This window comes from Boleophthalmus pectinirostris, unplaced genomic scaffold, assembly GCF_026225935.1.
Source record: "Boleophthalmus pectinirostris isolate CB_2022bp ecotype Guang Dong unplaced genomic scaffold, ASM2622593v1 HiC_scaffold_16, whole genome shotgun sequence".
NCBI lineage: Eukaryota > Metazoa > Chordata > Actinopteri > Gobiiformes > Gobiidae > Boleophthalmus > Boleophthalmus pectinirostris.
This window is the reverse complement of record NW_026571095.1, coordinates 21,995,455-22,023,208: the sequence shown is the minus strand read 5'-3', so window position 1 is coordinate 22,023,208 and position 27,754 is coordinate 21,995,455. Positions and strand designations below refer to the sequence as shown.

Here is a 27,754-nt window from a genome sequence, read left to right as displayed (position 1 = left end):
AAACATTTCTCCATGAGCAAAAGTTGGTAGTAGTATAGCTTACCTCACCTTGCTGTTATGGCAGTGGTTCGATACGCAGTCAATATTGCATGAGTAGAAGTACAATTACTAACTGTAGGCTAACTATTTCTTCCATTTACGTTTTGGCTTATAACTAGAGTTTCTTCATTGCTGAGGAATTCACAAAGGCCTAAAGACAAGAACAGACTACACAAAGCAATCTGTGCCTCCATGCAAATTACCTCTGAAGAATCAACACTTACAAAGACAAGGCTTTAGCTTGTTAACATCATTAGAGGGAGAGGTGCGAGTTATCGGCTGCTGGCAGACAGACAAAGATCAATGTGTTGTATCCCAAACCACTTCATAATAGTAATTAATGAGTCCCTTTAAACTTGATGGGGAAAGGCAAGGCGACCCCCAGGCTGTTTAAAGTTTTGGAGAAAGGGGGTGCTTTTGTTCCCTCTTTTTCTGATCCTTTAACTCTTGTGGGAGGCGGAGGAGGGAGGGATGGAGGGAGGGAGTGCGCTGGCCCCAGACGTCATTCTTTAAGGGAGTTAACTCTGGATGTGGAGTGGACTTCCCCAAACTTCAACTTATTATTGAAGTATCCCACAGTGGAGTGGAGCGATGCGTGCTGGGTATACGTGAACGCTGTACGCACGAAAATAACAAACTAGGCTAGTGTTTATAGTTAGATATTTAAGTTATTTGTTAGGAGCATGACTTACAGATATGGAGAGATGGACGGGTGGCGTTGCTGGGCACTTTTCACTTTGCTTTTCAACTTGGAGCTGTCTTACGGCTCGCCATCGTCCTATGACCTCTTCCAGGGAAGCGCATACACTGGAGCCGTGCACAGACACAGAAACAGGTAAGAATATAGCGTTACATTTCCGCTAGTCATCTGGCATTAATTAGCATTTTAGCTTTTGCACTCTGTGGCGCGTAATTGTTGCGCTGCTGCCCCGTTAAAATCAACAAATCCAAAGTTTTGTTCTGGTTTCTTTATCATGCAGCGGTTTGCGTTATCGGCCTAGTGTTTAATTTTAACCCCTTGAGGTGATTAGCTGCAGATAAAAACAGGAATGTGTGATTACTAGTCAAATCTAACATCAGCTAATCTCGTATTTTCAGTTGTTAGCTCAAATTAGCGATGAAAACACGCACTGTCGGATTGCGTAAAACCACAACACTGACCCCCAAAAGTTGAGAAATTGCAAAAGTACGTTGAGTTTCTTTTATAATTCCTTCCTAATCCTAAAACATCCTGTTCTTCAGAAACTGGTGCGCTTATGTGGTTCAGAAAAACGTGAGCTGCGCCGTGCAAAGTGGCGTGGAGACGTACCAAGAGCCCGCGATGCCCCGGTGCCCAGACTACCGCCCCGAGTGCCAGCCGCAAGTCACGTGAGTATCCCGGGGAGAGGAGAGGGCGGAGGAGAGGTGAAGAGGGCATCGGAGGAGGAAGGATGGGAGAGATTCGGTGTTCCTCCGACAGTCGAAGCTAAAATAACAAAAAGAGAATGGTATATGTGTTAGGAGAAAAGTCAAAGTTTCCAAAATCAACAATTTTTTTTTTCATTTTTATGGGAAAGTGAGTGTGCCAGTGAAAACAATTGAAAGGCCTAAATTACTTGTTATCAGACACAAATACTCCTCATATACTTGTATATGATGATGGGATGACAGAAATGTAAAGAAATACAGATTAAACCCCAAACATTAGAAAAAAAAGAGCTACTAGAACCCCTACTACACACATTGACAATATCTATAGCAGAGATCTCCAAACTTTTTTATCTCAGTATCTTTACAAAAAGAAAATACCAAAGAGCTACTAATTTTAACGATCACAAGAAATTGAGCATAGGAAAGCTTTAGATGGTGAGCAGTTAGATACATATAAAACGTAAATATTAATTCATTTTTTGGTGCACAAAGGCATCAAAATGGCATCAAAATGACAATGGTAGTCCATCAAATTTGACATTCAGCACAGTATGTATAATTCAGAAATCCTTTGGAGAGTTACTTGGAGGGGGGTGGAGAGCTACTGGTAGCTCCCGAGCTACAAGTTGGAGACCCCTGATCTACTGTAATAAACTATTTTTAGGCCAGTAGTTACAACTTGTGTTCATCTCAGCCCAAAGCTTGGATAAACGGAACTGGGTCTTGTTTGGCAGGGCATCTAGTGTAAAGATCACTCTATTGCACAAACTTAAACAAAAGAACACATCTTATAGTAACCCCAAAAGCAGAAAAACGTTGGCTACTTTCTATAACAAATTATCCAGGGGGCCAGTCCAATATTCGAAAGTCAGAATGCCAAGAATGAAAAATACTTGACATGCATTATTTTTCATTATTTGGCTTACATTTTGGAAACCCAACCCCCAGTCAAAAATAAAATACCTGTTGTGACTGATTTTTCTGGGCAAGTTCTAAGCAAATGAGCACACATATCTTGGCAGGACACAATATCACATCAAAAACCTACAACTTCCAAAACACACCCTACAAGACGACCCATCTGTATTTTAGTGCTGTAGTTACAATGTTGAATACAAGCTAGGTCCACATAAGGGACTTCTATTGTCCTGGTTTAGGGTCGAGTAAATGAGTTACTGCAAATTACAAGTGAATGGGGAAATACAGTGGTTTTGTTTAACCTTTATTGTCATGTGGGTGTTGTAAATTTGGGGAGTGAATAGAAGTGGTAGTTGTGGGAGTTGCAGTACAAACAGTAGTATAGTGAAAGGGCAGTGGTAGTATATGTAATAGAAGTAGTAATAGTAAAAGCAATCACCTACATTGGAATTTTGTGTTCACTTCAGAACACATAAAAAGTTGGCTACCTTCTATTTTAGGTAGGTTATCTTAAGATTTTTTACAAAATTCAATTAAAAAAGACATAGTTCTTATAAAATTATTCAGTCTGTCGTCTTGGGAAAATGTACGACCAATTTTAGCCTGTCTGCTGAATAAACCGAGCTATTATTTAATGCTTTATATAATTAATATTCAAGGTTTCTTATTCATTCACGTGTCCTAAAAAGGAAAGATATTTGGAGAGAGAGGAGCTGTGTGTTCATGGTCACAGTAAACAATGTCCAATCATGTTTTAGCCAAGCCAGCACTGGACTGGATGAGGGCAACTCAAGCTAAACATTTAAGTCCAGAATAAAGGAATAATTCAACTGGTGTATGTACTTATGGTGCTGGAATTTTATAATAGTTCAATATAATCCTGTTTTGGTCCTGGTGAGGCATCGTTTGTCTGATGTTTATGCATGATATAGAATCAACTCTATGTAGTTCTTGTAGTTCTGCCCTTGGTGATTAGTCTTCAGAGCTGATTATAGAAATAAAACCAGTTTGATGTCACAGTTTGCGCTTGTAATTTTGTCTTGTTTTGAGGAGCAATCTTTCAAGTGGTTAGAGCATGTGTCCACCAGCCTGTAGTTTTGCGGCATATACCCCACTCAGATCAGAGCATACTGTTGTTGTGTCCTTGGGCAAGATACTTTACCTTTTTTGGTTAGTATGAATGTGGTGTGTGAGTTTCTGTGGTTACATGCACAATAAAAGGATTATTATCTGATTTCTGGACCTTTAAGTTGATTTAAATGACATGTGAAAATCTAATGTGTGTAATCAGAGGGACCATAATCAGAAAGAAACCAGATGATTTTGCTGTTTACGTGTCATTTTAATAATCGTATAACTCCATAATCCGATTTTGTGCGCGCATGTAACCGCAGCGAGTGATCAGAGCAGCAGATGCTGCAAACTGACAGACCAGCTTTCTTTGGTCTACCCAGGGGCAACTATGGCTACAGAAGGAACTTACCACCACAGAGCAAAACACAACACAAGTGTAAAGCATAACTATGACGACTTGCTTATTACATGGTTATGCCTGGTTTTTGATACGTTTTTTTGACTATACAAATACTTTTCTCCTCTATTTGAACCAGTAAACTCCTGATGTAGCACTCCTTTAGTCAGGTAAAGATAACTCCATTTTAAAACCTGGGTTATACAGTAGAAACACATTATCAGACAGTGTTCCCATATTTCTCTCTTTTTACTATGCAGGCTTTAGTTTCTTTGGATCTGGTTCAAGTCCAGCCAAATGATAAATCCTGTACAAGTCTCATTTGAGTATAACTTACTGCAGATATGCGGCTTATGGGTCGTGCACTGCATTTAATTGATGACCATTTTCACTTTTACTGCCTCACTGCTTATTGCACATAAGAATAATAAACTATGCTCCGCCCGTTAAGAAATTTGGAAACCTAATCTAAAGGAATTTCAAGCCGTAACCAGAAGCTCGCCTCCCTTCTGTCTTTGTCCCAATGAACAGCACTGCTCTCTATATAATTTAGATGATTGTAAGGCATTTTAATTTTAATATTTATTGTGGTTAATTGTGAAATAAACCAGATATTATTGGCTGTACGACATTATGTACAATGCAAGACTAAATAGTGTCTATAATCAAAAACATATACTCATAAACTATTCCAGTGCTGTAACTGTAATTAATTAGTGTCTGTTGTAGTGATTTGATTAGTAACAACTTTGAAGTGTAGTGTAATCTGATGTTCATGTCTCTTATTGAATTTCTTTTGTCTAGTGAAGTAAATCATGCAGTTTCTAATTTGGGTTGGACAATTAAATTGAAATATATTTTCGAGGTAATGTTCAACTTCCAATTTCCCATGATCTTTATTCAGTCTAGTTGTAGACTTGGTTTTGTCCTCTTCTAGTCCCTGTTTAGGTCTGCTACAATCCGGGTTTAGTCCAAGTTTGCCTCAGTTTTCATATGTGTGTGAAATCAGCCAAAAACACTATAAAATTACTTGATTCACAGAGACCTTTTAAACAATAGCAGGTTTAGTGTCTTTGGCTCATTCTCACAATTTTACACAATTCCTGCGCTTGGAACTAAAAGGTTATTTATTTTCTCATTTTTCCTTTTTCTGAAAATGTTAAACCTTATTTATTTTGCCAACAAATAAACAAATCCGAAAACAAAACCGTTGAATGTCAAAATCCATCTTAGCATTTACTGAACAAGATTTTTAAAATTTTACTAATATTCTTTTATGGTGTCTATAATGACGCACACGCTTGCATGGAAGAATAATGATTTATTTTTATGACGTAAGAAGAAGTTGCCAAACAATGCATCTGTGACTCGGCTGGCCATGAGGTAACTGACTGCATTTGATGAGTAACAACTATCGAGAATGTAGCAGTTGGCAAGAAATGTTTAGTTTTTGTAATAAAGCCGTCTTCTAAGCATATACTAAATCATATATACTTTAAAACATCATCAGTTGTCATACTAATGTTTATTTTTAGCTCAAATCCGAATAGATCCATAGTATTTTGATGAGCTTGTCCTGAGGTAGAAGCAATTAGTATGTACAGTAGTAATTTGGTGAGTAACAGAAGAGTGTACGTGTAAGTTGTTGTGTTGCATACAGTTATAATTTCTAAGTTGGATGAACCACACGTTTGAGAATGGCGTGTGGTATGTGTGGTGAAGGATTCAGTCGGTGAGCTGTGGGAGTGATTCCTGGAAAGTCCGGGGTCACCAGAGGAGCAAGGATTTCTGCACCAAAGTAAAACTGGCATCAAGACTCCAGACAGTTTCACTTTTCACATTTACAGTACAGTTCAAAAGTATTTTTAAAGAACATTCAGACTAGTGTGTGTGTGTACGTGTATGTCTGTGTGTGAGTGTATGTGTATCTGTGTAGACCTCTGAGGCTTCTGCTCCTATCCACTGTGCCCAGTTTGGGGTAGATGACTCAGTATGTTTTGGCAGTATCCCAATAATGAATCCAATCAGGTAAATATTAAATGACTCACAAAAGTGCAAAAATATCACTTATTTAGTGGTTAGCAATATATATACAAATAAGTTTATTTACAGACTCAGGGTCCAAAGTGTACACAGAAGGACACACACCTACAATACACTACATTCATATATAAACCCAGCAGCACACACACACATACACCTAATGATGTAAGGTCCGATAGACTTAAAATACATATAGCTGGCTCTTCCGACGTATCCAGATGACAGAATAATATTGGGTGTCACATTCCTTAATATCAGTCAAGCACGTTATAATTCCATTTCTTGATTCAGTTAACCTACACATAAATTTATACAAGAGGTTTCTCATTAGAAGCTCGAACGTGGGAATATTTACAGTCACAAACAAAGCACTAGCACTTTCCCACCTTGGAGTCTTTAGCAGCATCATTATATGCCACCTTAATCGTATTTATATTTTGCTTTGATGTAATTACATCATAGGTGAGCTGTATACAGTGGGGTACAGTATGATCTAAAAAGAGTAGTTTTGATGTCAGTTGTACACATGTGGAATTTGCGTTCCAGCATATTCACCTGTGAATACAGTTAGCAACACTGACCCTGGATGACATCATCATCATCACAGGAGTCATTTCTAATAATATGGCCCAAGTATTTTGTTTTTGTTACATTAGTCAGCTGATTTGTTGTTGCTGATTTGTTTTTTTTAATCAGCTCTTTTTGCAACAGTTCTGACTATAAACAATTCTAATGGAGGGTCCATCACCTGCTCTTTTCTAGAATGTCCCACAGCATGCCATTAATCATAGGTGTCTTTATTGTTAAAACATGCATTCTTTCTGCGAGCCGGCTCTCCTCTCCACAGATCTGACTGCTAACCTTGGCTGGTGGCATTACTTGTTTAAAATGCCATACTGTGGAACATTCCTCTCATAGCAATATAATGATATATATATGGAGAAAAGCAGGTGGCAGACCCACATCTCTACTCTTTGATTCTTACTTAGTGCTCAGTCTTTTTAGTTCGGGTTCATTATTATTTTATTTTTCATAACTCATCTTATGGGTGTGTCAAATATATCAAAGTTTAGTTCGGATTTTCCCCTGGCGTTTTCTCTGATTTTCATTACAAAGAAAATTTAACAAGTTCACGTCATTTTTGTCACACTCTACAGAAAATTGCTGGTGATAGTGTATAGAACATCCGAGTTGTTGATTAATTCCCCACAGTTCTGCTTGACGTTTTTTGTGATTGTTGAGCCATTGCTGTGTGCTATCAGACTGAGATGTGCGTAGTTTCATTCCTCCAGGTTCCAGATGTTTTTCTTGACATCAGCGGTCTACAGGGAAGTGAGGTCATCTATTGTTTCTGTGGGAGCTGAGTGCCTTGGTCTGAAAGATGTGAAGTTTTTCTTGCTGCGGGGAAAAGTAAAGAAGCTTACAAATCTATTGCATCATATAGATCCAGAAACCGTGTGTCTTTCTTTGAGCATTTTAAGACAAGCTCGAACCACATGCAAGAAAAAAGTGAACTGTCTGCTTTTATAGTATATAAATGTTGAATAATAAGTGGCTGTCTAGATAGATTTTCAGACTTTTTTTCCAATATTTATTTTTACAATCCAGTCACAAGGAGCAGCAATCTAAGGTAGTGTTTTTGCTATACTAAAATTTCAATATTTGATACAATTGACACAATCACACACACAAAAAAAAGAAAAAAACATTAGGATCAATTTCGTTAAATCAGGAAAGGATCCAACCAATCACTATATGGGTCTCCCACTTCAGCTCAGTTACAAAGAAACAAGAAGTTCTCTGCTAGTGCAAATAAATAAGTGAAATATAAACTGTAGTTGACAAGTTGATTTTCATCTCTGGAAAGAAAAGATTTCACTTACAGCCAAGCAGATTCAATGGAAGCAAAAAAAGACAACGCCCAAAGCTAGGCCAATAGCCCCCATCTATCTATATTTCTTTAAAAATGTGTTTCTTTTTGTTTATTATTTACAGATACGTAACACGTTTCCGACCGACTTACAAGATTGCCTTCAAGAGAGTGACTGATCTGGAGTGGAGATGTTGCCCTGGTTTCACAGGTCAAGACTGTAAAGACATGAAGCCAGTGATGAATCAACCAACTCACCCAGGGACCCAGGCTTTGATACCACAAAACCCAGCATACCCCAGGCATACACAGAGTAAGACCATTTAATCAATTGTATTTATTTATATAGTCTTCAGTTAATCTGCATGTCCAAAACACTTCTTTGTACTCCTTGGATAAAACACGTCGCAAGTGGAAGAGCATACTATTGAAATTAGGATAACAAGGTTTCTTGCGTGACTTGAATTGTAATTATCAGCTTACAGACAGATGTTTTGATAGTCTGCAACTTTTCTTGCCGTCCTTTCCTAATCTCGTTCCAAATGTAGGCAAACCCTGCCAAACTATTTAACAATTCTGTGCAAATTCATTTCAGTTGATGTGTTTCTTATAGGACAGTCCTAAAAGCACAGCATTTAGGAGCAAAAAAAGCTTGTTTTTCCTTAAAGTAAAAGGGGAGCACTTCTCAAAATGATAAATGGACTGATGGATACAATTTTATCTGGCAACACAGTCCCAGATGACAGCCTAAATGGTCTTCACCTGCAGCTGTGTATATACGTGTAGAAACCAGTCTTCGTAAAATCTAAAAGAAAAAAGACAAGAAAATCCATTTGGTCCTAATAATATTGTTCTGAGCCCTTTCATACCAAATCAGTCATAGTACAATATAGTATGTGATAACTAGTCTCCATTCAAAAGTCTCAGCACTAACCTCTTGTGTTATTGCAGGGACAGAGCGCAGGGAAACAGGCCAGCAGGAGACGAGACATGGTGGTCCAGATAAGGTTCGTCATTTGGAGGATGAGGTTCAGCGTTTGTCTCAAACCGTTCTGGATCTTCAGTCCACTCTGACGGGACTGACCAACAATCTGAAAACTAACCTGGAGGACGACACCAAAAAAATGCTAGTAACATTATTCAACAACATGCGACCACCTGAAAACTCCACTACGCCAACGCAAGAGGAGAGTCCTGCAGTTTTGGATGGACACCAGACCAACAGAGGAGGACTGGTTGGGGATAAGGCGATAGAGAAGATAGTTGCAAGGTTGGATGATATGAACAACGCCTTAAAAAGCAAAGACGATGCATTGGAAGATTTAAAAGGAACCGTTTCTAGCCATGAGGGGCAGCTACGTGTTCTTATGGACGCATCGCAAGCCCAAACGCCATCTATACCTGAAATAGATGTGGTCCAAACTTACATTGACCGAAAACTCGACAAACTCAAGAAAGAGTTGAATCAAAACATGGAAGAACAGTTGGTGAAGCTTCAAGTCTCATGTTACGACAAGATCCAAACAGTGCAGAAGACTTGTGACGATCAAGCTACGACTATAGGCAGGCTTGTAGAAGTTAAAGAGGCTGATCTGAGGAAGGAGATACGAGCACTGCGTTTAGAGCTGGCCGCGAACGATGGACCCGTAAGAACACAAAGGCAAACTGAAGGAGCTAAAGACGAGGACAAAGACCATAAAGCCTTGTGGAGGGAGATCGATCGTATAGCAGAGGCCCACCGAATACTGAATGTACGTATTGACAACGAACTGGCGCACCTGTCCAGCCAAGATGGAAGCAGTGATGTTTACACGTTGATCGAGGAGTTGGAGGCACGGGTCAACATCACAGAACAAAACGCCGAAACGCATTGCTTTTACATCGAGGAAAAGTTGACGCGAACCATCACGGAAGAAGCTACCGCAATTCGACAGTTGATAGACGAACGTGTGAACAATATGGAGAATGAGTTCACGAATATGCTAGTGGAGATCAGCAACAAATCACTCATAGGAGATTCTATGGACGAAATGAACACGCAAGTCAACAACAACAAGGTACTGATTCAAACTTTGGATGACAAGATCAATGCAATTGGGGAGATTTGTGTTTCGGGATGTGTGGGTTCTGGCAATGCTGAAAGTGAATCCTCCTCCTCGGCAGCGCCCCCTACTGGTTTCACACACTTTATGAAGGATCTACAGCGCTATAGAAATGAATTGGACAACCTAAGTCGCAAGGTACATGTCAACACGGAACAAGTCAAAGATCTAGAAGGGGTAATCGGAAGGCAGCAATCTAGCAATGAAAGACACAACAAGATGGTGGTGGACTTCCAGAAGGGACTGCTTAACTTACAAGACAATGTAAAGAGTTTAGCTGGAGTTGTTACTGGCTTGAGTGACAAAATTAACAAAAATAACCATGATATTCATGCATTGAATTCAACCTGCTGTCATTTGGGTCAGAGTAGTATCACAAGGCAAAACTATGACACAACTCCTGTCACTGGGCAAGATCCATTGACTAGTCAGGTGACATCTAGACTCGAACAATGTGAGAGGAACAACCAAAAAGTTACAGATGATCTTTCAACGGTCAATAATCGTGTGTCGGCCTTAGAAAACATGTGCGGAAGATTGGATGGGCTTTCGGAAAATATCCAAAATGTGAAGGCGAGATTGGAGAAAACTATTTTAGGGCTTAAAGACATGGTGAAGAATAATGGAAGTCATGGAGCAGATCTAACAGAAATGCAGAGGGCGATACAGAGCCTCCAGACACAGCTATCTTCACTGGCCAAACATGTGTCAAAGGACATCTCTGCTAGAGAGCCAGGTAAGAATGCATTTTGATTTTTGATTACGTGCCGTTATCTATGAAGTTGTCGACACCGTGTTGCGGTTTTTGTCACTTTTAGCAATAAAACCCAATTAAATCAATAGTCAATAGTACAACCTTTGTCTCATGGAGATATTCAGGAAAGGTCGCTGATGAGTCAGTTGTTGGTTTGGACTTTGGACTGATCTCTGTCATGATTACCTCTTACTGCATTCACTCTACACACACAGTTGGTAGAGGTGTAAAGTTTTCCAGTAGTTGCTAGTCTGCATGGAGCTGTTATTTATTTACCTGGAATGTTCCACTGTTTGGCATTAAACATACCTATTTTCACGTGGATAAGTATAGTTGCAAAGTTACATGCCAAATCTGTGGAGAGCCTAAAATCTTTTTCAGGCTATTCCCCCCCCCTCCCCCTTTACATAGTGCCCCTTTAAGGCTGACATAATTTTTAACTGATATCTTAAGGTGTTTTTTTTTTTTTTGTTTTTTTTTACAAAGAACTCCATACTATGCATTTTAATCAACTGTTTTGATTGAGGTGGTAGTGCTCTAGTTCCTATCCTACACATTCTCAGCTTTTTATGTGTAAATTAAATTCAATTAATGTCACTGTTCAGCCTAGTTAAAGCCAAACAATTAATTTAAACTTGTTAATTTGTTGAAAAATCTTTTTGAAAACTAACTTTGTAAAAGATGTCTCACAATGAAATGGGATCAAACCGCAGTCAGCCAGTTCACAACCACTGCCCCACCATACTCCTATCTTAGCTGTTTACATCATCCACCAAAATAACAGACAAGACCTATAGGAATTTCCTGTTCATTCCTGGTTTGGAGTCACATTTTTGTCCGATTTAGTTTTCGCACAGTGCCTTTCTTGTCCGGAGACGTGGTCAGATTGTTTTTCTTGAAATCTACCCGATGTTTTGAGCTGGACTCTCCACAGCGAGTAGCTCTCTGTCGAATTGTACAAAGAGATGAAAACAACCTGTGTGTACCTCCACTGACAGGCTTTGGTGAGAGCAGACAGCTGAGACAGGATGCACATCTAAAGCATCAGAAATCACACGCTGAATAAAACAGCAACCACCAAAGTGTCCTCCTCTGTAGTCCAAGCATGTTAGGATTTAAGGGATGGCTTTGTAGATCTATATTCTCCTTGACTTTGGATTCTGTAAAACAACATGCAGTTCATCATGTCTTGTTTGTATAGTGAGAGATTTTTGGGGAAATTGTGTACTGAAGTGATCTTTAAAACAAAATAAAGGTCCTATATTATCAAAATAGATTTTTGTGAGCTTTAAGCCATATTATAATGTGGTTACCTTGTCAAAAACATACTTGGGGTTGTGTTTTGTTTCAATCACATGTGTAATTGAGTAATTATTAGTCTGTCTAGTCTGTCTTATTCTCCAAAGTTGAAAACGCTCTTTTCCACCTTGTAATGTCATGAAGCAGTAGTTTTCAACTTAACCACTACCTTTTAACTTTTTGTGCAGTAGTCAATTCCAGAGCTGAAATTGTCCAAATGATTCTAGTGAAGTTATTTGGAGTTCAAAAACACAGTGGATTACTTCCACAACACAACACAATAGCCAAACCACTTGAGTCACATCCCCCACTAGCTCCAATAGACCCACCGTCTACCTGGACCCTAGTCTTCATGCTGTACTGGTGGGAGAATTTTAATCACCAGTGGAGAACCACTGCACCAGTGGGACTGAAAGGCTCTTGCTATTCAGCCACCCTCAGGACCCCACGGACGTGAACCCGAGCATATAGCTCCAGCCACACTGACAGCCACATAAACCCAAACCACACAGGCTCTCTATGCAGAACCTGTGGGATAAGCCTACTGGGAGGAGACTCCAAAACAAAAGGCTAAACAAATGGTCACGACAAACTAAAGACCTTCCATATAAAACTGGACCTAACTGAGCATACCAAATGTAAATGGAAACAAAATGAGCAATAAAAAGTTAAAGCTTCACCAAATAAACATGTGGAACTCCCAAATAATAAGTAGTTAGCACAAGCTAACTCCACTACTTACCAAAGTATGCTAAACTGATGATCCTTATCACCTACCAGACAAAGAATACAGACAAAGATCAACCACGAGCACCCATTTGCCAAAACAAAACTTTAGCTTCAGCAAAAATGTGGGTTTTGATCTTGGGCAAGTCCCCATGTGTCACGAACTGGCTCCGGCTTCAGACAAGATGGAGTCCACACATGTTTAAAAATAGTACAAAAATAGATATTTATTAAAAACAGGAAGCAGACAAAGTTGTGGTCGCAGGGTGGAGAGGAGAGAAGAGAGCCCACAATCAGGTGCAGCTTGTTAGGTTGAGGGGGGTCAGTGTAAATAGGCAGAGTTTGTGTGTTTAACTTGTGTCAATGAAACAAAGCACTACTTCAGGTATTCCAGGCTTCTCTCTCTCTTCTAGCTCGATGGAGTCAAGCTGGTTGATGCCACCAGGTCAAATTATCTCTCAGATCTGTGTAGAGGTGATTAAGAATGCATTTTTGGGTTATAATCGCTTTAATTTAATGAACACAACATAGACATTTTAATGCCATTATACAGAACATTCCAGGCAAAGCACCAAGATCCATGGAGACAAGCAGGTGGCAGACCCACTTACACAGTGCAGCTGTAAACGTAAATATGACATTCTTTTTGAGTCACACAACACGTATTATTTTCTGTCATAGGTTGAATCTGTTTGCGCACCCCCTGCTGAACCTGGTGTGTGCAGCAGTGACAGCTAAGTTCACAATAAAACCCCAAATACTGAGCTGCTAAATGTTGGAGAGAGGACAAAATACCCCATTAGTACACCCAAGTGACAGGCCCATGGCATGTCTCCACACTATTATAAGGCACTTGGAGAAATGTGGAAAGTTGTGCTGCCTCATACTATATTTTAAATTGGTAATTCAGTGTCTGTGTTTGCTATTGTTTTATTCAGGTTGAAGCAGGCTCTTTGCGTTGGTGCTAAATAAACAAATGCCAGAAGCTATAACTTTGGAACAGCAAATTGGGTCCTTAGACAGTCTGGATGAGGGTTTTAGAGAAATGAATGGTAAACACATTAAAAATTAAACATAATGGCAACCACAGCTTTGACAATTGTTTACAGATTTTATGTTGCTTTTCAGAACATCAAGTTTAATTTAGCTTCACAGTTGTGGAAGTAATGTCTTAAAGGTCCACTGGGTAACTTGGGTGGTAGATGGTCCTCAAAGTGATTGTGGAAATGTGGAAATGTTATTGCTTTGTCTAAAATGTTCCACAGTATAGATTCAACCTGCCTGTCACAAGGGACATAAGCAGGTTACAGCGCTACAAGAAAAGGCAAGGCAGAGTAAGAAATACATTAAAATCACAATACAAACTAATCAAAACATAAATAATCATCATAAAATAAAAAAAGAGAGAGAGAGACATTAAATGAGAGAGAAGAGTGTGGAATGAAAAATGAAAACCTTTCAGTCGTATGCACAGCTAAACAGAACAGAATTACACTACATTACATTTTAGATCTGTGGAGAGCCATGCCTATTCACAGAAGGAACTATTTACTATTATTATTATTATTAGTAGTAGTAGTAGTATTAGTATTAGTAGTAGTAGTAGCATTAGTATTAGTATTATTAACTATACTAAACAATTATTAGTAGTAGTATTATTAGTGTTATTTTTACTTTTTTTTTTTTTTTTTTTTTGAGCAATAGAAACACCTGTAATGAATAAATAGTAGCTGGCAATGTTTAAAGTCATACCATGGAACATTCCAGGAAAAGCAATAACATCTCCATGGAGACAAGCAGGTGTCGGACCCTCTACCAGAACAGTTGCAAGGTGCACCTTTAACAGTAGTTGAAAGTGGTTATCTCATGCTTTAAATTAGGTTATTCAAACAGTTAGATCATATTTTTACCAAGTTCCCCTCTACTTCTCACCCGAAGTCCCTCTGTTACTGAAGCGGTGAGTGTCTTGTCTGTCTTGTCAGAGTTCAATTCTCAGAGGGCCAAAGCTCGAGGGCACAAGGTCAGCTTTGTGCCTCACTCTGAGCTATGAAAAATGACCAGAAGGGCTTTCTATGTCAAACACAATATACAAACCACTAAATCATTCAGTGTCACCCCCTGAGGCCAATAGAAAGAGGTTTAATAAGTACAGCCATTAATCAAAAATAGTTCTGCCCCTTAGCATCATGCCTATTAAAATTAATGTACAAAATCAACAGGCAGCACAATAAAAATGTTTTATAGTGGGGTAGAGGAAGGCTTCAGTTTAGTTTAACTTTAAAGCAAAAAAGTACAACATAAATTACGTAATGAGTTTTGAGTAGTCTCTGTGTCAACTAATATGTCATTGTCGACTTATTCAAACTAATGACTGGGAGCATCAGAAGCATTAAAGCAGCATTTTGTAATTTTTCTGCTGGAAGGTCCGCCAAATGCTTTTCTCCATCCTTTGTCTGGATTGTTTCGCAGTATGGCATTAAACCTTTCTATCATCATGGAGACAAAGCCAGGCCAAATTAGTGGCAGCCTCGCTCTTTTGGGTATTTTTGAGCAATAAATCCACCTGTAATTGAATAAATGTAAAGTAGATCTGTTTAATGTCATACTCATTCCAGGCAGAGCAATGACATTTCCATCGAAACAAGAAGGTGACGGCCCTTCTTCCAAAAAGTTACACAATGCACCTTTAACACTGCGGGAAGACTGAAATGTGAACTGCAAAACTAAAATGAATCCTTTGTATCTCATGAACAAAAACTTTTATTAAGTTTCCATTATACACTACCGGTCAAAAGTTTTAGAACACCCCAATTTTTCCAGTTATTTATTGCAATTCAAAAGTCGTGCAAGTCCAGTGAAGAGCTTGAAATTGTGCAAAGGTAAGAACTGAACAGCCAGAGGTATTAAAAAAAAAAGATTCAAGTCCAAAACAACCTCAGGAAAAAAGAACAAGATGGTAAAGCTTGAAAACATGGAGTGTCCAGCACACTCTCCAGACTTAAACCCCATCTAGCTGCTTTGAGATGAACTGGACAGAAGAGTGAAAGCCAAGCAACCTACAAGTGCCACACATTTATGGGAACTTCTGCTACAGACTTGGGAGGAACTTTCTGAAGAATATTAGATTTTTTGTAGAAAAGAATGAGCCACAAGTGTATTCAGCTGTTTTATCTGCCAAGGGTGGACACTTTCATGAATCAAAAGTTTATAATATCTTTTGGCCAACAGTAAATAGTAACCAGTAAAAAAAAAACTGGAAAAAGAGAAGTGTTCTAAAACTTTTGACAGGTAGTATAGTTTTGATCAAATCATACAGCCCTGAGCCCTAACAGCACGTATGGTAGCTCACGTTGGCTATAAAACAATACTATGGCTATGGATACGTTTTTAATAGTACTTCACATAATATAATGTAACCCTTTAAGCCCAGTGACAGCTCTCGGATATTCACACAGTTACAAATGGTCTGTGAAACTGTCCCTTAAGCTACTTATATCCTCACAATGTACAGAGCTACCGCCTTAAATTTCATCCATACGGGTTTATTATGCCCGATTAACATCTGTGCAAACACAAACCTCTTCCTGAAGATAATCCCCCAGAATGCAATGGGCCTGGTAGGTTGCCATGGTAGCGGGGAGGGCAGGATCGGATACCTCGAATGGCCACGGGGTATTTCCCAAAGTGGGCGGAGACGAGTTCAGTCCTGGGCCTCATGATCGTTGTCATTCAATCTGAGTCTGAGCTGCGCTGTCTGCAGAGGCCCACAGCAGAAACTTCCTGCAACATCTCAGATTAACGCAGATCTAAAAATTCCTCTTTTAGGTATTTTGGACTTTGAATTTAAAAGATGATGATGGCCAAAATGTTTTGAAAATACTGTATATCAACGCAATGTTGTTATCAAGTCTTACAAGACAAGCAATCTAGTCAATCAATAACTTAATTTATCCCAAAGGAGACGTTTTAATGAGGGCTCGTCTATGTTTACTCAAAGCAGTCTAATTAGGGTGAATAGTAGACATAAACAACATAATCAGAATGAAAAGTTGAGTGAATTTTCCAAAGAGACTTCATTTTTGTAAGTCATGATAAGTCTGTGTACTGTCTGCACCTACCATACCAAGTTTATTTATAAAAGTGCTTTAAAAACTTTACAACTGGCCAAAGTGCTGTACACAAACACAGGATAGACAATGACAATCGCAGTACAACACAATACACAATACAAACACAATATAACTACTAAAAATATAGAAAACAATACAATATCCACAACAAGAAATGTACATGTCACTTGTTAAAGGAAAATGAAAAAAGGTGCATTTTTAGGAGTGATTTAAAAACACGTACAGACTCGGCCTGTCTAATTTTTAATGGCAACTGGTTTCACAGTCGACATTAATCTTTGAGACATCAAGTTGGAGCTGGTCCGCTGACCTGAGAGTGCGAGAGGGGGCGTAAGGGTGGATCAGGTCAGTGAGGTAGGAGGGCACTAGGCCATGCAAACACTAAAAAGTAAATAAAATAATTTTAAAATCAACTCTAAAAGACACTAGGAGCCAATAGAGAGGCTAAAATAGGTGAGATGCTCTCGAGACTCGTGTTTCCATGTTCCAAGTTAAAAGTCGAGTCGCTGAGTTTTGGACCCATTGCAAACTGTGAAGTGCATTTTGGCTGACACCAACATAAAGTGCATTACAATAGTCCAATCTAGTCGTCACAAATGAATGTATGACAGTTTTTAAGTGTTCCATTGACAAAATAAGGCTTAATTTTGGCCAGTTGTCTTAGCTGGAAAAAAAACTACATTTTACAACAGCACCAATTTGCCGATCAAATTTTAGATCAGGGTTCATATTGACACCTAAGTTTGTAACAGCTGGCTTCACTAAATGATTTAGTGAACCCAGGTCCACAGGAAAAGAAGAATTTAGAGAGCTAGGGCCACAAACCATAACTTCCGATTTTTCCTGGTTGAGGTGCAGAAAGTTCCGTTACATCCACGATTTTATGTCACTGATGCAGTCTAAAAGTGGTCTGGCAGCCTGTGGATCCTGTTTCTTTAATGGCATCTAATTGTAAAGTGTTTCACCGGCCGATAATCAGGAAGTGCTGGTTAGAATGCTAGTAGTTGTCAGCTGTACCATCGCGGCAAAACCTCACACTGTTGCGAAAAGCTCACGGCTCTTGTTCATGTTCAGGTACAGCACGTTTAATTGAGTATTTGCTTGTACCTATAGAAATATTTGAAAGTTCTTGAACTTGCATACAGGCTCGAACTGTTTGTTTACATCCGAGTGTGTGGCCTTGTGGAACCACTTTGGTGATTTATTTTTCCTGTTTTATGCCTCATTGCTGCAGCCTATAACCTGCCCCCCAATCTTTCCTACTCCCTTTATGATCATGTTGAGTTGTGAGCTCTCCTTTTTCTCTCACCGTGACATAGCTTTTTCACTCCACAACCACAAAAACCCCAAACCTTGAAACCATTGTACACAGCCTATACACGTCCCCCCACCCCTTGCAGTCCCTCCTATACTTTTGCACACATACCAACCTCTAGAGATTCCCATTGAGTGACCTCAGTCTAAAGACTTTGGTCTGGTCTTCATTAAGTCCCTGAGTCACTGCTGGAGAGGCCCGGAGAGCTCCAGCCCACACCCCGAACCAGATGGAAGCTCTGCCCCAGATGTGATGTCATGGCTGGGCCCCCCGACACTGGTCACCTCCCTGTTCTGCACTCAGATCTGGGCCACGGACCAACACAATGTATGTGATAGCAAAGAGACGAAGGGGGGTGGAAGATTTCTAAAATACAGAACACAAAGGCATTTTCAAATTTGTTGCCAGATACTGTGGGTCTGTTATTGCAAAATGTTGATATTCGATCCCATTACCTTACATGGAACAATGCAACAGAGTCCTGGCACGCATTATAACGCTGAATAGTGGGGGGCAGTGGGGGAGTTTGTACTGACTTTTACAGCTTTTCAAAATGGGAAAGTCCATATGAGGTAAACTTGCGATATGTAATAAATATCTTGCATTTTGGACAACAACATTTGCAGAGTATTATAAGTCTGCAAAATACTTTACAATCAAATTGAAATCACAATTTTGAATCCAATGTCAAATTGCACAGGCTGCAATTTTTAAATTAGAGATGCACCGATCCAGCTTTTATGATTCTGATACCGATTTCGATACCATGGTTTTCGGTATCTGCCAGTATTCGATACCAACCAATACCATTTCAGACCAAAAATAGCATTTATTTCCTTAAAACAAAAATAAAATGAGATCCTGATCCAAGTGCATGATGTAGCTCTTATTTGTCCCACAAGTAACTACAGAACAACTTTGTACAAATAAAAGTTCAAACATTATGAGACTTTCTGGGCCAATTGCAACCAGAACATTTTATTAAAGTTTTACTATATCAATTTATTTGCCAAACTAGGATACTGACTGAACCGATATTTGATAGCTGATATCCAATCCAGCAGTTTTTCAGTATCAGTGCCGTTATTTGATACCATTACTGGATCATGGCATCCCTCATTTAAATTATCGTACCTGTAGTTTAATCTGAAATGCATGGGATTCTTGTATTTCAGTCTTTTTTCAAATGTTAATGCTCCTGGAGTTGCAGTAGTATAACGTTATATCAATATTTCAGTACTTTGACACATCCCTATTTTCAAAGTACAATAAAGTAGAAAGCACAATATTGCAACTGGGTTCCTCCCCTTTTAAATTGCGTCTTTATGACATAATCTGGAGTCAGTTCACTCACAAATACTTTACTGTACTAGTCTCGGACAGTTCACGGATTAGTCATGGGACAGTGAAATTGTGAAAAAGGGATGGCCGTGGAAGAAGGCTCTTTCCATCAGTTGCATTGGTGTTTCAGACATATTTATTTAATTACATCAACAAGTGGTCTCTTCATAGACGTCATCCACTTAAAAACATCTTTGTGTGTGTGGCTCATCAGTGACAAAATCAAGACTTCTGACTCTGGTGGTCTTTTCTTTGTTTGGCTGAAAAAGTTACAAAAACAGTTAAATGAAGTCTTATCTAATCTCTCAGGAATTAAAAGTTCAAAAGTTGGTAACACTTATAATAATAACTACAGTTTTAATAAAGCACGAACAAATACACATTCTTATGTGTTTATTATGAATTACTTTTTGGTTCATGCTGTATTAAAGGTACACGTTGTAACTTTTCTGCCACCAGATGTTTTGGCTTTCTGTAGAATATTCCAGGTGATGTGACCAGAGCAAGTTACAGGTCAAATCTGTGGAGAGGTGATCCCATTCACAGTTAGAATGGATGTCTTTTTATGGTTTTTGCTTTTATTTTGATTTTACTGGTTTTATTGTTTTAGGACTGGTATGAACAAATTTGAGCAATTTATCTTTTTGTTTGTCTTAATTTTATGATCTCTGTGCTGCACTTTGGAAACTGCTTTGTGTTGTGCTATAGAAATGAAGTGGATTTGGATTTGGATCAAGCAATGGAAATAATTGCAATTGGATTCATAAATGCAAGACATATATTTAATGCCATCCTATTAAATGTTAAAGTAAGGCAATAATATCTCCATGAAGGCAAAAGTGGCAGAGTTATGACGATACTAAAATTTCAAACTTGATTAGAATGAAAAGAACAAAACAAAAAAACACAAACCTTTATTTAGACAATAGAATCACATTTTCAATACTAAATCGTGGTACTTTCTTTTATATTACCCCGTGGTCTTAGATCTGTAATACCTCAGTGGTCCAGGTATGATAAGTATCTAGCAGAGGTGGGGACTTGCAAGATGTGACTTGAACTCGAGTCAGACTTGAGTCACTGTTTTTAGGACTTGAGACTTGACTTGATAAAACAGACTAAGACTTGGGACTCGACTTGGACTTGAAGGTCAGTAACTTGGGACTTGACTTGGACTTGAGCCCTGTGACTTGATGTGACTTGAGAAGACTTTCTATTAAAAAAAGTAAAGAATAGCATTTCTACAACTCTTATACTCATATATAGATATATCATTACATTTAGTAAGTACAATTTAGTTTAAAATTCATATAAATTGCTAAAATCTAAGATAATCTTTAAATTTGGTTTAAAGATTTGAAATAACTTGAAGCTCAAAGCAGACAACTTGGACTTGACTTATATTTATGGGCCAGTGACTCGAGACTCGACTTGGATTTGCTTGTCTGTGACTTGGGTCTTGACTCAGACTTGAGGTCAAAGACTTGAGACTTGCAAAACAATGACTTGGTCCACCTCTGGCATCTAGTTCCAATACTATTTTTAGTATGGATTAGTTTTGGATTTTCTAGACTTTCGACAACCCTACCACACATACAAAGTTGAAGTTGTTATAAAATATCACCAAGAAGTTTCTATATGAATACAATGAGGTGGTATAAGAAAATGCCTATCTTTGTTATATTAAATATCTCTACGTAGTTTTAAGATAATCCCCAAGATCTTTGCGAGAAGACTCTTTGAAAACCTATACTCTTTTGTCTAACTTTGAAAAATGTAAATGTTATAAAAGTCTATGTGGGTCTCTCTAAGCGATCTCTTCTATCTATTCTCCAGACAGTCATATGCAAACCCTGAGGACGCGGGGAACAGAAGAAGTTTTGTAATAATACGTGACACAAGAATAGTTGTGTCCTTACTCAACCGCGCTAAACAGAAGAGTGTGACTTGGTTTTTCACTGTGTTGTTGGCAGTGTTTTACTAACAACAGCTGCAGAGCACTGGGGGTTTTGGCCTTCGTTCTTATTAAGTATTTTGTCTTGTGCCAGTGGGGAGTTGTGTGGTTTAAAGGTTTAAGACTGTTGTATCAAAGTGAAAGTGGAATTGTTTAGCAGTGTCTTTAGAGCCACTTATCTACACTACCAGTCGAAAGTTTTGACACACTCATTCATTGTTTTGTTTCTTCTTTCTTACTACTTTCCATATTTTAGATACATACAGAAGACATTAAAAATATTAAGCAAGACATATGGAATTATTTAGTAAAGAAAAAAGTTTCAGAAGACATCAGATATAAGAAGTTAGATGTATGGAATCATGTAGCAAAGGACAAAAAATGTAACTCTAACCAAATCTTCAAATTACCCACCTTTGGCTTTGTCGAAAAAATGTTTATTAGTAGTTATTTAACTTTTTTTCTTTGCCACATAATTCCATACATCTTATCTCATATACTGTATGTGATATCTTCTGTATGTATATCAAATGTAGAAAAAAATAACCATATTGAAAAAAAAAGTATGACATGTTGACATGGTGAGTCCAAACTTTTCACTGGAAGTTGGTTTTTAATTATTTAAACTGGTTGTATAGTTTACTCTTTCTGTAGTGATAGATTTTGGGGAATAATTCTCGCGTCTGATCAGCAGTGGAGTTTTTTGGCATTTCGTTGTGGCTTTTGGCACGGTGACTTTCTATTGACTTTATTAGAGGCTGTAAAAGTATTTGGTAAACAAGACTGTCAATACATTAACAAGACTTTTTTCACAGACATTTTTTTTTTTAACTCAGCTTGTGTTAAATAATTATTAAAGTTAAATTATTAATTTCATATTGACGCACTGGATCCTGCATTAACTTAAAGCTCCTATATTACACAAAATGAATTCTTGTGAGCTTTTAGTTATGTTGTCACTTCCTCAAAAACAAACCTGTTTCATTTATATTTGAGTAATCCTGGTATTAATTTGTACTATATTCCACCTTGTGATGTCATGTAGTGGTAGTTTTCAAGTTTACAGCTAACTTTTACCTTTATTTCAGTAGAGACTGGCAACTCCAAGGCTGAAATGAGCAAAATGATTCTAGTGAAGGTGTGAGGAATTTAAAAACACTATGTAAAGGTATGACATCATAAGGTGGAAGAGAGTGTTTTCCGTTTGTAAGAAGAACTCTGAGTGTTAAACATGTGTGAATGAAACAGAACACAACTCCAAGTATGTTTCTGATGAGGACACAACATTATAACATAGATTAGAAACTATTGTAATATAAGCCTTTTAAAACGACTTAATTCTGGTCCTTTTCTCTTTTTCTTCCACAATAGAAACACTGGAAAGATTTTACATTACATTATTTCACATCAGGTTAACATTAGAGTTAGGTTTAGGAACAAATAATTTGGTTACGTTTTGGGAAAAAAATGCCATCTTAAGCCAACTGACTGCAAAAGTGGGTCATTGGGTTCAGAATTTCCCAGACTATGGCTCCTCTACCTGCTTGTCTCCATGGAGATGTTATGCTTTGCCTGGAATGTTCCACAATACAGTCAGTGCATGATACGAAGTTAAAGAACAAAGCGAAGGTATACAAAATGAGTTAAAAACATGAATGATACCTAATATAAGACCTTTAAGTAATCACATTGTATAAGTTTCACATTGCACCACCCCAAAGGCAAATATTCCTTAATAACAATTCATGTTTAAACCATATTTTATATACAGATACATAAAGTACGTTACTACGCCTTGAACATTGCATCCTTGTTTACTTCCTGTTAATATCCTTATACAACCATTGCTGTATTAATCCACGCGTAATCTTATTTCAGAATAGCCTGAGTGTATTTTAGGCATATACAAAACTATATTCAAGTTTATTAGTCAACCTACCCACTCATAAAGATTTGCTGTGTATCACTTTGCTGCTGCTGAATACCTCCTTTGTTTTTGTTATTATTTTAGCCTTTATGTGTCCCGGCTGTATGGACATTGGAAGATTTTTCCCGTTCTCTTGAGCAAGCTATAAAAAGCTTTGGCTATGGGTAAACTGGATAGATGCTTTGATTTCATGGATCAATGGTCTACAATTGATCACGTTAGCTGTGTATCTGTGAAGCGTCTGGGGAGATTAGCTGCTGCCATGATGAGGGCGTGCACTCAAAAACAACAAAACATGAAAGGCGTTTTGAAGTCAGAAAGAGAGAGAGAGCTTGGACACAAAACCGCACACACACTGAATGTATTTAGGCAGATTTCTTGAAAGTTTGAATTTAAAGTGGATTTCATTTAAAAAGGTTGGAGTGCAATTGACATGATGATATTAAAGATTTCACTACTACAAATCCTGCCTTGTTAATCCTTTAAAGGTCCTATATTACACAAAATGGATTCTTGGGAGTTTAACCTATGTTAAGGCCGCCACTCTGCAAGAGAATTTGTCAGATTTAGGCTGTGATTTGCTTCTTTTCAAGTTCGGGGAGGTGTGAATCAACTTTGTGTCTTCATGTGCGATTTTGAAGCCGCTGCACTCCTCATGTGTGGTGTCTGTGTGACTCTGAGCTGTTCTGTCAGATCGTAACCACTAAACATTAGCAACGCCACAGCAACAGCCAATAAGATATAAACTCAGGGAACAGCGAAAATAATTATTCACCTCTTGTAAAGCTGTAAAGTTAAACTGCAGTATTTTCATTCATATTATCCAAAGAATAGTTTTAAGCGTTCTTTAAAAGTAAAAAGGTGAGAGTATTTCCTCACATGTATCTGTTTACATCTACGCAGCGAGGTGAAGCTGGAGATCAGTGATAGTGGCTCTACTTCCTGTGTACTTTATCACCAACCTTCTGTGCATTAGAAATCTGTTTATGTATCTAAAATATTGCACCACATTTCACAAATAATAATACACAGTTTTGTCTTGTATCTAAACTAGAAGTGCAGTGCTCTGATTTTGTGTCCACTTAAGAGTCTCAAAGCGAGTGGTTTTACTGTAGACAGGAAACAGCTGACATGAGGTGCTCTCACAATTTCCTCACACTATCCTGTGGTCCACAGTCATATCCCACTGTAGTCTTTGCAATTGGAGATTTAAAATCTCATAAGATTCTCTTCATGTCTGTGGTACGTACTTTTTGTCACATGTTTAAAAATCGTTTAAGACCGAAAAATCCTTCAGTCTGTGGTGGGCTTTAGAATGTTGTTAAATCACAAACCACATCACAAATATACCTGTAGTTGTGTTTTATTTCATTCACAAATGTTTGAGTCTGTCTACATCTCCCAAGCTTAAAATGCTCTTTTCCACCTTGTGATGTCATGTAGTGGTAGTTTTCAAGTTAACAGCTTGTCTAATAAAGATGTATGGAGTTTAAAAACACAGTGGAGCACTTCCTCTATTACCACATAACATCACAAGGTGGAACAGAGTTCTTCAGTTTTGAGAGAAGAACAGAGCCTGAGGATTTGTAGGATTTGTGTGTTACACATTTGTGAATGAAGCAAAACACTCCAGGTATGTTTCTCATTATTAAACAACATTGTAAGACAGATCAGAAACTAGCATAATACAGGCCCTTTAATGTGAAAAGTCTTAATAAATAAAAATAATTTTGAAGTTATGACAGTTTTTTCTACAATGAGATAACAACAATTATGTTGAAGCTTATAATTTTTATATATATATATATATATATATATATATATATATATATATATATATATATATATATATATATATATATATATATATATATACGTCCTGGCTGGACACAGGCAGCAGATATGACATACCTAGCAATCATAATGTTAAAAAGGGCCAAAACTTGTCTAATTTACACAATAGTTATGATTTGACTAACAAAAATAAATTACACCACTTTCATTTTGGTAAATGAAGGAAATGTCAGTATGCCTTCCTTGTGCATAAATTGTCTCTGCATTTTTAGTGGAAGTTTCAGTGTAGTACACCAGTATAGACAGAGGTATTCTGGTTTACCAGTCACTGCTACTTTTGTACTTTTATTATGAACTTTATGTTTAATTTTGCAAAAATTTTTTTTTTTTGAGCGTAGCATAGTTCCCTCATCAAAAATATGGCTGAAGAGGTTTTAGATGTCATCCATGCATGTTTCGGTAATTTAGCAATCTCTCCCGGGCCCTATTCAAACTCTCCTTATGGTTTGCTGTAAGATTCTGTCCAATGCTCAGCACACAAGCTACGTCATCCCTGCTCCCAGGTGACAATTCTCCATAAATACGCAAAAGAATAATACAAAATGGTACACAACAAATTGTAAGATAAATATTCCCCCCAGGTACTATCCACCAAACCAAGTAATGAAAACATGTTATACACACTTTAACGTTTCTTCTCATGAGAAAACTGAGGTGTTGCCATATGGAAGTCTTCATAGGACACAAAGGCAGTTCTGAAAGTGTACCACAGGGCTCCGTACTCGCCCATCAATAACAGCCGAACAGGAAAATGGGGTGGAGAGACAGCGGAGAAAGCAGAGGGAATGAAAAATGTATGTCACGAATTGAAGCTTTTTTTTTTTATTTTTTTTGCGGGGGTGTGTGTGCGTGTAGCCACCGCACCTCTCCCCTTGCCCCTTTGACACCATTTTTCCATTGCACGGCCGGTCTGCTGCAATATGCCCTGATGGGTTTCAACACCAAACACTGCTAGATCAAGAAGGACCCCCACCCCATTTCAATTTGGTTCCTAGAAACAATTGTACAGTGTGTTAGAGTTTCGCTATAACAAGACAGACAAATTAAATGTTCTGGTTGGATTATGTTGACATGTTTTGTATCCACACACTGTCTCAGAGCTATTGTTACGTAAGAGGCTTGGATCAAAATTTCTTGTATCCTGATTTATATGGAGATATTGTATGACACTAAAACTGGCATCAAAAAAAAGGGATGCACCGATGTAGCTTTTTCTGTTCCGATACTGATGCCGATATTTTGGCTTTGAGTATCTGATACCCTATAAACCAACACTAGGAGACTGAAAATGTTATTTATTTTTCTTTGAGTGAGCCTGTGAGTTTTGTTATTTATCATTAAAAAAACAAAGGAAAAATACAAGTTCAATAATACAACATGTTTTGGGCCAACACTGGTCAGTAAATCATCATCATATTTATTTTAAGCTTTATTTTATTTAAAGTGTTAGATAATATTGTGCCTACTCTGTGCAGCATTGTGTTGGTAAAAATGTGCTATACAAATAAAGTTGGATTGGATCTTATTACCCCAATGTACAAGCCAAAATGAGATATTGACTGAACCGATATCTTGGAACAGATATCCAATCCATCAAAATGTTCAATATCTGCGCCGATATCTGATACCAGTACTGTATCTGTGCCCTAATCAAAACTACATCGATACTCTCTTTAGTGAGGATTTATGCTAAAGAAATTACATAAATATAATTAATTTTGAGCTTTCTTGACCAGTTTCTGTCTTAGGGTGTTACTAGATTTGAAATAGACTAGGATCAAATTGACTCGTGAAGATGTCAAGGAGAACACATTGGTTTTCTTAGATTGTGGATGTAACGATAGGAGAAGACCGGTGACTCCGGATAGAGGTCTTCAGGAAGCCCCCACACACACACTGACCAATACCTGCTTTTTGATTCACACCATCCACAGCAGCACAAACTCGGACATTACAACATAGAGTCCAAGTGGTTCCTACAAGCACAGAGGGGAAGGAGAAAGAAGAACAGCATGTGCAGAAAGACTTCTCTGTATGTGGATATCCAAAATGGGCTTTCAATAGAACAAAGAGAGCGAAAAAACAAGACAACGGAGAATCAGAACCCAGGAGAAAGGGTGTAACTATTTTTTACCTGGCTGGTGTTTCTGAAAACTACAGAGGATTTTCAGACAACATGAAATCCCAGTCTATTTCAAACTCACAAACACTTAAAGACAGAAACTGGTCCACCCAAAGAACAAAGCACCGAGCCACAAACAAAGCAATGTGGTCTACTCCATTCAGTGTAATGAAGACTGGAGTGAACGCTACAATGGAGAAACAATACAGCCACTTCACAAGAGGATGTACCAACACAGACGACAGAGCAATAGTGGACCTCAGTCTGCTGTACAATCTCCACCTAAAAGCCACTAAACACTCCTTTGAGGATAGTGAGGTATAGATCGTAGCGTCGGTTTGAGAGAGGAGTTTAAAAAGCTATTTTTGTTAGGAAAGGCAATCCATCCTTGAACAAAAATGGAGGGCTCAGATCTGTCTCCCATTTGCCACTCCATCCTCAGACCTAAATCAAAACAAAGAAAACAATAGGGATAGCCA

General features: G+C 38.1%; 1 protein-coding gene and 1 long non-coding RNA gene across 2 annotated transcripts in view; one reads left to right on the top strand and one right to left on the bottom strand.

Annotated features, from left to right (window-relative positions):
• The first annotated feature begins 633 nt into the window (after positions 1 to 633).
• Positions 634 to 27,754, top strand: part of emilin2a (elastin microfibril interfacer 2a) — a 39,624-nt gene continuing 12,503 nt past the window's right edge. Inside the window, exons 1-4 of the mRNA XM_020929153.2 lie at positions 634 to 874; positions 1,282 to 1,407; positions 7,877 to 8,064; positions 8,703 to 10,589. Of these exons, the coding sequence (XP_020784812.1) occupies positions 723 to 874; positions 1,282 to 1,407; positions 7,877 to 8,064; positions 8,703 to 10,589 (2,353 nt within the window). The 5' untranslated portion in view covers positions 634 to 722. The remainder of the gene's footprint in view (positions 875 to 1,281; positions 1,408 to 7,876; positions 8,065 to 8,702; positions 10,590 to 27,754) is intronic.
• On the bottom strand, positions 6,013 to 12,934 carry LOC129408418 (uncharacterized). Its single transcript, XR_008631923.1, has 5 exons — positions 12,649 to 12,934; positions 8,686 to 8,854; positions 8,514 to 8,556; positions 7,905 to 7,969; positions 6,013 to 7,279 (listed from the first exon to the last, which is right to left on the bottom strand). It is a non-coding gene; the product is annotated as an uncharacterized LOC129408418 (long non-coding RNA).